The sequence below is a fragment of the Myxine glutinosa genome, chromosome 3, assembly GCF_964187855.1.
Source record: "Myxine glutinosa chromosome 3, kmMyxGlut1.1, whole genome shotgun sequence".
NCBI classification, from domain to species: Eukaryota; Metazoa; Chordata; class Myxini; order Myxiniformes; family Myxinidae; genus Myxine; species Myxine glutinosa.
The window spans coordinates 146,540,856-146,553,109 of record NC_136263.1 but is presented as its reverse complement, the minus strand read 5'-3'; the positions used below and the strand labels follow the sequence as shown (position 1 = coordinate 146,553,109).

Below are 12,254 nucleotides of genomic sequence, written 5' to 3'. Positions count from 1 at the left end.
GTTCTCCTCCTCAGTGAATCTCTCCATCAACAGCCTCTCCATTGCCTCACACACTGTTTTGAGGCAAAAGAGGGACTTTGCGTAGGCCTTTCCACTGAGAACACCTTTGAGAGATCCACTTGTTACTAGTTGTGCCTCAAAGAGAATCTCTGCATATCCAGAACCACGCATCTTGTGTCCAGTGAGCATCCCGATGTAGTTCATGGATGTGTGGAAGGGTCCAATCGTTACTACATGACTAGCAAATTCATTTGGCCAGCGCCAGATGATGGGAAGGGCTTTCATGCAGACACCCAGATCAAATGTATTCAGGACCCATCTCTGACCCACCTCAGCAGTTGCTGCCTCGGAACGCTTCAGTAGCTCACGAACAACTGCGTTGTCTGTGATCGGTTGGTGGATAGGCGTGCAGTAGTCGACTGTTGATTTGCTGGGTGGGGGAGAACCAGTTGCAGAGGTGAAACCCCCTAGCCCAGGCACAGGCTGCAGGCCATTGCCATGCCATGCAGGCACCAGGCACAGACCGATCACAGACAACGCAGTTGTTCGTGAGCTACTGAAGCGTTCCGAGGCAGCAACTGCTGAGGTGGGTCAGAGATGGGTCCTGAATACATTTGATCTGGGTGTCTGCATGAAAGCCCTTCCCATCATCTGGCGCTGGCCAAATGAATTTGCTAGTCATGTAGTAACGATTGGACCCTTCCACACATCCATGAACTACATCGGGATGCTCACTGGACACAAGATGCGTGGTTCTGGATATGCAGAGATTCTCTTTGAGGCACAACTAGTAACAAGTGGATCTCTCAAAGGTGTTCTCAGTGGAAAGGCCTACGCAAAGTCCCTCTTTTGCCTCAAAACAGTGTGTGAGGCAATGGAGAGGCTGTTGATGGAGAGATTCACTGAGGAGGAGAACATCATGATCTCTGACCCTGCTGTGCTTCTCAGAATGACCCAGTCTTGCAACCGAGAGCACCTCGATGAAGCCCTCAAAGACCCCTCAACTCTACTCCTCATCAAAAATTTGCATAAAATTTGCATAATTTTGCATAAAATTTGCAGCAGTAATTTGCATAAAAATGGTATGTGGGACATTTTTTCAGCTTGGGGCCATAGCTAGTCATTTTCTACACATTTTTTCCAATCTAGAAACACTGATTAGAAGTATATCTCCGGGGGGTGCAGGGGGACCTAGTCTTCCTACTAGACTAAGGGGTAAGTAAGATCTAATGAAATTTGTATTTTTTTCAGAATTTCCCAAACTTTGAGTTATGGTGTTTTGAGGGTGATAACAATAGAATTCATGGAAGCTTAATGAATTGTTTATGTAGTAATGTGAACATGAATGGTGTAGATTATTTACCTGAGAGTATGAATTGTAAATTGAATCAATACGTGAAATGAGCATGTTTATATTCAAAGTGGCGCCCGTGGGGTAAGATGATCAATTGGGTCGGGTCAAGTTGAGCCATGGCTCATCTTACCCCATGAACATGTGTGCAAGATAAAGTAACTGCTTTATACGCAAGTTGGAGTTGAAAACTGTAGTTCTTGTAACACCGATACCTGTGTATAGATCTAAGTCCTATTCCTAAGAATGATTTATGTAAATATTTTTGCATTAATCACAGGTAAATGGAAAAATGCCTTGGGACGATAAAAGGAAGACAGCACGTGGTTGTTCTTCATAATTATTTGAAATACAAACAGTTCATCAGCATATCTGACTGATAAATCTTGACGATTACATATGTATGAACATTCAGCCAAAGTTTACTGATAATTCATGTGTCTTACTAATAATCAGAACACAATACATGTATAATTATTTCAGTTCAAACTGTTAAATTTCATTAGATCAATTACATCATGCTACTTTGTAATAGACACGAGGTGCTTACATGTGCGTAAATTTCACACAAGGGAAGAGCATATATCAAGTTTCAATTATTGAACTGAAAAATCTGATCTGAAAAACGTGAACATTTACAGGAAACTACTTTGTCTTGTTTTGCATTGTTAAAGCTATAAGCAACAGCATTTGCGTGATTGTTTAAAAAATGTGTATTAATTAATACTTCATGCATTCCCAGTTTCAATGGGTTTTCTCAGTGTTTTATCAATAATAAGCTTTTCCAGTGGATCTGGACTTAAACTTTTTGTCTCAAACTTGTTTTATTGCTGTTCTGTCCTGTATTGAGCCGGTGAATTTGATGGGACACAAAATGTTTCATGCTGTTTTTTTTCTTGTGGCTCAACTTACCCACTGGCTCAAGTTACCCCGAACCCATGATCAACTTGCCCCATCATTGGGGCAAAATGAGCCATTAGACAACTTTTTTTTGAAGGCCTCTGCTAATTAATTACATGAAAATGAAATGGTAACATGTGTATGAGGGGAGAAGCAAGTAATTACACCATCATAATCATTATGGCTCTGATGCACAGCACTTTATATTTGATGTCCAGAAGGGCATTACTGAAAAATGGCTCATCTTACCCCACTCTCCCCGATGGTGTACATCTAAACTATTCCAAATTACATACATGTACATAATAATAATAACAATAATAACAGTATTTATATAGCGCCTTAGCATGAAATGAACAAAGCGCTTCACAACATATCTTGAAGACTACAACTTACATTACACAATCTTAGAAGAATACGACTTAAAGCTACTTTTCAAAAAATACAATTAAGTTACTTTGGAAATAAATGTTTTGAGTTTTGATTTGAAAGTTTTTATGTTGTGTGAGGTCCGAATAGTTATAGGTAGTTTGTTCCAGAGGGCAGGTACTGAGTTGCAAAAGGCTTTGTCCCCGTATGGCATATGGGTTCTATTACAGACAAGGAGAGTCTTATCAGCGTGTGATCTTAAGTATTTGGCGTCATTAGAATGAGTGTGAGTATTAAAGACAATACTCACATTATTAAGTATTATTGAAGACAACAAACAAAGCCAGACAATAAAATAGAGCGTTCCTCGTATGTATTCAATGCAAGGCCTGAAACACGCGAAGATCGGACAGGAAACAACATGGCGTCCACAGACCACGTGACCAATTTTTTTTCAGACTCTTCATGTCGCAACTCTCTCTATACAGGGACTCTAGGCAGGTTGGGTGGCTACCCCAGGGCCCCGACCCCGACCCTGACCAAATAGGGCCCCGTAATTATTCCTTCAATCTTTTGTTTCATATAATGATTGTTTGTGACGATAAAACACCAGGGGCACCTTTATTTTGTGTCTTCCTCCAAGACACTTTGGGCGATTCCTCGGCTGTGGGAACAATTTACATAATGATAATCGTGTGATGATGTATCAGCATGTAGGAATAAGTGAATAACACCCTCAATTTCCCTTAAACATGGTATGTATTTCTGTCGACGAAAATACGGAAACCTCCATATAGGTCCAGTAAAAGTTTATAATTGAAGCTGGACTTAAGCTGGACTTACGAGTCTGGTGGAGCCAATGTTTTAGTGAGAATCCACTCGCCTTGTTCATGGCAGATGTTGAAGTGAAGAAGAAGCTTGAAAATCGCCACGTGATCTCAACCTTTGGTAGGTTGCATTCGTCTATTGACCAATCCGAGCATCCCGTGACTATTGCAGACGATGTGCGAGAGATGTAATGGCCTTGTCCCACGTCCTTGACAGATTAAATCATAAACCGCCCCTTTTGTTGAGAAATTGTGATTCAATTGCTCCCCAAATGGATTCTTTACACCAGGAGCAAACCACTGTTTTCTTTGTCTAAGATGACCACTTGACTGTTATCAAAGCTGTGACCATGCAGGTTCAAGTGTGTATACAGCAGCGTCCAAAGCCTCTTCATGAGCTGGACGATTCAAATGTCACATCATTCGTCTGCAAATGTCACGGGACGCCCGGATTGGTCAACAGACCATTTCACCATTCGGACGGTTGAGGTCATGTGGTGATTTTCAAGTTTCTTCTTCACTTCAACATCTGCCGTGAACAAGGTGAGTGGATTCTTCGTCAAAAAGTTGGTTCTACCGACTTGTAAGTTCAGCTTTTTAACTTATAAACTTTTACTGATTTAGTTCAACTGCATAAATCATAAGAACCTACATCAATTTACTCTGTATGGGTTCTTTAATTAAAAAAATGTTTTAAGTGGGCCCGGATGAAGGAGGCATTACACGTAGTATTGCGCCGGGACCCCTTATGACTCTCCACAGCCCTGCACATGCCCTAATAGTGCTTTAGGAACATGCCCTATTAGTGTTTTCGTGTTTATCACATGTGGAGTTCCTCATTATTTTCTTTTTTTTGTGATTTAATGTCATCATATTAATTTGCGAATTACATTTTGTGGCTCAATTAGTTGAGCAGAGTTTTTAATAGCAGCTGGGCATGCTGTGCACTGTTGGGAAGAGCAGCTGTGTGGTTTGTATATGTGAATTAATTGAACTTTAAATGAGCCCATCACTAGCCTCTTGAGCCGTGATATTGTAATGTTATGTGGATGTAGCAAAATGCCCAAGCTGCCGCTGTCCTCCAAAGCCAGCCAAAGACTGGGTATCCGATGACAATCCAATCTTTCCTTGGAAAATCATAGTACACAGTCTACAAGACCTTTGTCCAAAGCTCAATGGAGTACTGCTCTCCCCTATTGACTGGGACCCCTCATCTGTCTCTCTTGGACTATGTGGGGTCTAAACTTCTCAACGTTATTGGGATCTTCCATGATGATGCTGAAGCACAGGGTCTGATGGTCTCATATCACAGGCAGGTCAATGGTCTCTGTTTTCTACCATTTATTTTTCGATATTGCTCCCTCTGCTCTCTCTGTCCTCCCGTTGATATGCACATCTTGAAATCCTCTTTATGCTTCTTCTTGTATTGATCTACTGAGAGAGATAAAACTTTTAAAAAACAGTTAATGTTTTTTTTATACAAAGTCAAGGCTTGTGGAAGAGCTATAATACAGAATGGATCAGGATGCAAAATAACAAAAAGAACAGCAGAAAGAGAGGAAGGGGACAGCAGGGCCAAGAGACAAAATATATAAAGATGGACAAACTATTGGGATGTGGGTAAGAATGAGGGGTAGGAGAGGATGCAGGTGTGGACAATATTGATACAGAAGCAGACTCTCAGCAAAAACAAACTTAAAAATATATATACAGTATTAGGAAGGGGAGGGAGGTGTGGAGGTGGAGGGATAGCTTAACGGAGGTCGAAGAGATCATGGATTTGGATGGGGGATTATCTGAGATGTAGATGAATATCTGTCTTGAAGAGCTGGAGGGAAGAATGAGAATGACAAGAATGTGGAGGGGAGGAGACAAAGCACTGATATTGTATTTATTCATTGTTTTAAAGGTGGTTATTGTCTCCGCCTCCGAAGGTAGATGCAGGTTACTTTTCTCCCCTCTTTTTCTGATTGTTTTTCTGTCTGTCTTTGAGCAAGATATCTTCAAAAGTTATGGACAGATTCAGGCGAAACTTGGTGGACAGGTTTGGTGTTTGACAAGGATTAATTGATTCGATTTTGGTGAAGATCCAGATGCGTATACGATAATTTTTAATGTGATTATTCACTATTGAAAGATACGGCCAAAAATATATATATTGCACAATATCTCAAAAGGTTATGGACGGATTCGGACGAAGCTTGGTGTACATGTTGGGTGTGTGACAAGGACGAATTGAATAGATTTTGGTCAAGGTCTCGATCCAGATACGATAATTTTTTAATTCTTAAGTGATTCTTCACCATCTTGAGAGATGGACTTAAAACGACATATAGCATGTTATTTCAAAAAGTTCTGGACGCATTAAGACAAAACGTGGTGGATGCCTTGCGTAGGTGACAAGAACAAGCTGATTAGATTTTGGTTAAGGTCTGGATGCCGATCTGGCCTATCAGACGATACAAAATGTAAATTGTTCAGTCTGGCGGGGGTATGCGCTCTACCGAGTACCGTTCCTGTTATTGCATATGTAATTGGCAAATGTTCACTTGCTCTTAATCTTTCAAAAAGTGACTAACTAGATGGTATTCATAGAATACTTACCCTGCGCAGTCAACTTGGTGTGAGCCAACTCTTCTGTTTTTGAACTTTTCTTTTTTTTTGATCCAATATGGCTGCCAGACCACGTGAACGATGACATCATAAATTTATATTCTCTAAATATTTGTTGCATAGATCATGCTCAATAAATTTCAAACTGATCAGACTAAGCGTTGTCCCTGTCGAATTATGATGTCATAATTATGGCACCAATGACGTCATCGTTAACAACACCTATTCCCCGTATGGAGTTATTTACAATGAGCCACGTTTCAATTTTTTCCAGAGCGGTTTTGGAGATATAGAGGTGCAACGTTTTTCTGTTTTTCCAAGATGGCGCCTGTAACACATGACCTATGATGTCATGATTATCATTAAAATATTCTAAAGGAGGAGGCGCTCCTATGGTGAAAATGTAGTGTCAATCGGACCAACGGTTGCCGAGAAAATGCATTTTTAAAATGCTGACACGGCACACACTTTACTTTACTGAAATGCAGACACAAATGTTATATTTACATCAAAAATCGTCGGAATTTCGCCAAATCTGTTTTGGTCGTGTGTTAATATACCTCAGTGATTGACAAATCTGAAATAAGAATTTTATTTGAGGTCAAAATGACCCCGTGAGGTCGCTCCGTACTTTGCCTGCTCGTCATGTGCAGTGTGATAATTAATTCCAGACCCACTCTATAAGCCTCTTCTTCTTCACGCAATAACAACTTCTGGCTTCCAGACCGTACATCCAATCATCTTGAAATTTTGCACACTTGTTAAACTTAATTACCTCGACTATAATATAAAGTCTCACGTCGATCAATGAAGCGGTTCAAGAGATATCGATTTTTAAATATTTTCGCTTATTTAAAATATCTGCCAAACCACGTCACTTATCGCAAATTCCAAAAGGTGATTGTAGTAGACTGATATGGTGAACACATCTGTGAAGTTTTCCCTTGATAGGATCAAAAATGAGGGAGGAGCTTGGTTTTAAAAGTTTATGCTTAAAAACGTCATAACTCTGAAACCATGTGACGGATGACATCATGCCCATTGACGTTTTTGTTCGTCCTGGGTATGCGATTCTGCCTGCAAAGTTTGGTCTCGATCTGTTCAGGCGTTTTGGAGAAAATGGGATTTTAGTGGTTTTTCAGGCTTTTCACTCAAAACAATATGGCGGCCGAACCACGTGACCTACGACGTCATTATAATTTTATTTCTGCATCAATTTATACCGAGAAGATGCTCAAGAAATTTCATCCTGATCGGATAAAGTTTTCTACTCGTCGATCATAATGGTGGCACCTATGAAGTCATAATTCACATGTGTTATTCTGCATGGAGAGTTCTTTGCAATGAAACCTGTCTCAATTATTCCTGTGCAGCGGGTTTTGAGATATGGAGGTGCAAAGTTTTTTTTTTCCAAGATGGCGCGCGTACCACGTGACCTGTGACGTCATAATATTCACTAAAATATTCTACAGGAGGAGGCCCTCCAGTGGTGAAAATTTCATGTCAATCGGACCAACGTTTGCCGAGAAAATGAATTTTTAAAATGCTGACTGCACACACTTTACTTTACTGAAATGCTGACACGTACGTACTTACGTACCTGAATGCTTAACCCCGCTTTTCGCTTTGCGAGCGCAGGGTAACTAGAAAGGGGCACTCTGTGCACTTTTGGAAGGTGTGTCTTCGCTGTTCTTTCACTATTGTTTCACTTGTGTTATTTTCACTGTGTTACTTCACTTCACTGTTGTTGTTACTGTTATTTTGCGGCTTCTTGCTTGCTCCAGAAAACACCCCTCACTGATCTTGATTGCTGTGCATGGCTGTTGGTTTTCGGTATTCATCACTATATCGAAAGATTTCTGTATGTATGACTTAATTTGAATTATAATCTGATAACTCAACTCCTCTTGGGTTTGATCAACGGTTTGCTGATAACACCATACATCCACACCTAATTAACGGATTTAATAAATAAATAAAACGGATTGTAATTTGCAAAAATAAAATCACCAGTCTGTGTTGCCATTTTCAAAACCAATGGCTTTAACTCCCGGCCTTGCTAACGAGCTGGTTTCTCTTTAAAAGGCAAAACTTGCTACAAGCTAGAATCACTACAGCGTGAGTTTTGGCAAAGTAAAGTGACACGCCAATGCCGTGCACATTGTTATTTGTTTTGTAGAAACATTCATATAATTCCTGAAAACATTAGTCCAATGGGAAAAACCTACTCATTATATGATGTAAATTGACACTCAAAAATGACATTTAATGGAGCGTGCCTTTGAAACCCTGCTTTTTCACTCGGACCATTTTACTTTTCTCACCCTTTAACTTTTTCATTCATTCATTCATTCAACCTTTAATCTTTAATGATTTTAATCATTCACAGTCACCCATTCACATCACATCATTCACAATCACACCATTCACCCTTTAATCATTCACCCTTTAATCTTTAATTTTAATCTTTATTGATTTAATAATTTTTCATCTTTAATGCTGATCTGTTTTCCATGATTATGCAGAAAGCTTTGCACAGCTTGGCCACTGAAGTCGCCCTGGTTCCACTTTTGTCGCACTTTGCCATCTTCATCCTCGAGGGGGTAACGAGTCTTGATTTTGTTAACTTTCATTCTGGATAATGATTTGCTGGAAACTTATTTACATGCATATGTTATTCATATGTTATATGTTGTATTGCCTTTACTGAATTGTACCATCAAATTGACAGTGGAGATAGTGTCAGTCATGCACTTTGATGCTCTGGTGCTTTTGGGGATGTACATATTGCAATTGTGTGCAGGTGCGGGTAAATGTGTGCCGTAAAAACTTGGCAATGTCCATCTACCTCATAAGGATGGTGAAGGCTCTGATGGACAACCCCAACATTTCCTTGGATAACCAAGTTAGTATTCACAAGAAGGAATCTCCTTGTGCTCTGTGTGTGTCCCACTGTTTTAACTGGAAAAAAAGTTTTAATGTTTCCATAATATTTTGTTGCGACTTTAATCATTTTTGTGACATTCTTGCTTTTCCAAATTATGCATACACAAGTTGGGTCACCCAATCAAGGGTTATTTTGACATTATAGTATTAGTGCTTTGTTTGAATCTACTCATCATCACCCAACTGAGGTGCGTCATTACATCGGTTGGGAAAGACGCAGAGCAAGGACTACACATGTGCGTTTCGCAAGAAGACAATGCGAGTTTGAGCGTTTGCATCAATTAGATGAAGAATTGAAAGTTTTTATTTTGACCTTAACCTTCCGTGTTGAAAGAAATTGGTGGTCCTCTTGACTCATTTCATGCATTCAGCACCTAAAAGCAGACTGCCACACAGACATAGGAAGTTGCACATTAATGGTGATTGCACTGAATACTGTACCATTTTGCATACTTGATAGCCTTGATATAAAAAAGCAAAGTCTTCTTCCCATCTATATTTGAATACAAACAACAGTAGAAATCAGAGAATTATGTTTCTCAGCTGAATTTTAAATTTGTTTAAACGCAAATTCAAAAATCCTGAAATAAAGTTGCATTTCAAAATACCTGTTAAGATTTAAATAACCTGCTTCATATTCAATAACATGCAACACACAAATAACATGCTACACTCAAAATAACCTGCTACATTCTAAATAACCTACAACATTCAAAATAACCTTCTACATTCTACATAACCTGCAACATTCTAAGTAACCTACTACATTCTAAATAACCCATGACATTCTAAATAACCTGCTACATTGTAAATAACCTGCTACATTCTAAATAACCTGCTACATTCTAAATAACCTATTACATTCTAAATAACCTGCTACATTCTAAATAACCTGCTACATTCTAAATAACATGCTACATTCTAAATAACCGACTACATTATAAATAACCTTCTACATTCTACATAACCTGCAACATTCTAAATAACCTACTGCATTCTAAATAACCTACTACATTCTAAATAACCTACTACATTCTAAATAACCTACTACATTCTAAATAACATGCTACATTCTAAATAACCTACTACATTCTAAATAACCTGCTACATTCTAAATAACATGCTACATTCTAAATAACCTTCAACATTATAAATAACCTTCTACATTCTACATAACCTGCAACATTCTAAATAACCTACTGCATTCTAAATAACCTGCTACATTCTAAATAACCTACTACATTCTAAATAACCTGCTACATTCTAAATAACCGACAACATTCTAAATAACCGACAACATTCTAAATAACCTACTACATTCTAAATAACCTACTACATTCTAAATAACCTACTACATTCTAAATAACATGCTACATTCTAAATAACCTACTACATTCTAAATAACCTGCTACATTCTAAATAACATGCTACATTCTAAATAACCTTCAACATTATAAATAACCTTCTACATTCTACATAACCTGCAACATTCTAAATAACCTACTGCATTCTAAATAACCTGCTACATTCTAAATAACCTACTACATTCTAAATAACCTGCTACATTCTAAATAACCGACAACATTCTAAATAACCGACAACATTCTAAATAACCTACTGCATTATAAATAACCTGCTACATTCTAAATAACCTACTACATTCTAAATAACATGCTACATTCTAAATAACCTACTACATTATAAATAACCTTCTACATTCTACATAACCTGCAACATTCTAAATAACTTACTGCATTCGAAATAACCTACTGCATTCTAAATAACCTACTACATTCTAAATAACCTGCTACATTCTAAATAACCTACAACATTCTACATAACCTGCAACATTCTAAATAACCTACTGCATTCTAAATAACCTACTACATTCTAAATAACCTGCTACATTCTGAATAACCTGCTACATTCTAAATAACCTATTACATTCCAAATAACCTGCTACATTCTAAATAACCTACTGCATTCTAAATAACCTACTACATTCTAAATAACCTTCTACATTCTACATAACCTGCAACATTCTAAATAGCTGACTATATTCTAAATAACCTACTACATTCTAAATAACCTACTACATTCTAAATAACCTACTACATTCTAAATAACCTACTACATTCTAAATAACCTACTACATTCTAAATAACCTACTACATTCAAAATAACCTACTACATTCTAAATAACCTACTACATTCTAAATAACCTACTACATTCTAAATAACCTACTACATTCTAAATAACCTACTACATTCTAAATAACCTACTACATTCTAAATAACCTACTACATTCTAAATAACCTACTACATTCAAAATAACCGACTACATTCTAAATAACCTACTACATTCTAAATAACCTACTACATTCTAAATAACCTACTACATTCTAAATAACCGACTACATTCTAAATAACCTACTACATTCTAAATAACCTACTACATTCTAAATAACCTACTACATTCTAAATAACCTACTACATTCTAAATAACCTACTACATTCTAAATGACCTGCTTCATTCGAAATAACCTGCTACATTCTAAATAACCTACTACATTCTAAATAACCTGCTACATTCTAAATAACCAGCTACATTCTAAATAACCGACAACATTCTAAATAACCTTCTACATTCTAAATAACCTGCTACATTCTAAATAACCTACTACATTCTGAATAACCTGCTACATTCTAAATAACATACTACATTCTGAATAACCTACTACATTCTAAATAACCTACTACATTCTAAATAACCTGCTACATTCTAAATAACCTACTACATTCTAAATAACCTACTACATTCTAAATAACCTACTACATTCTAAATAACCTACTACATTCTAAATAACCTGCTACATTCTAAATAACCTACTACATTCTAAATAACCTACTACATTCTAAATAACCTGCTACATTCTAAATAACCTACTACATTCTAAATAACCTGCTACATTCTAAATAACCTACTACATTCTAAATAACCTACTACATTCTAAATAACCTGCTACATTCTAAATAACCTGGAATCCCATCCACTGGGATTGACACAATCTGTCAATTTCCCGACCCGGATCTCAGCCAATGGAGTATCTTCTCTTCTAGACTTGGTTATGACAAACTTCCCTGCTAATGTCTGCTGCTCTTCTTCTGCTCCAATCGGTTCTTCTGATCATGTGCTTGTCAAAGTGGACATCTCTCTGGCCATTCTCAGAGAGCCTCCTCAGCGTCG

At 37.7% G+C, this 12,254-nt stretch overlaps 1 protein-coding gene across 1 annotated transcript in view; it reads left to right on the top strand.

Moving 5' to 3' along the window:
* The window catches only part of LOC137423140 (transcription initiation factor TFIID subunit 6), a 100,008-nt gene that overhangs the window by 26,760 nt on the left and 60,994 nt on the right, over window positions 1–12,254 (top strand). The window contains exons 9-10 of the mRNA XM_078774663.1: window positions 8,586–8,663; window positions 8,864–8,965. Of these exons, the coding sequence (XP_078630789.1) occupies window positions 8,586–8,663; window positions 8,864–8,965 (180 nt within the window). The remainder of the gene's footprint in view (window positions 1–8,585; window positions 8,664–8,863; window positions 8,966–12,254) is intronic.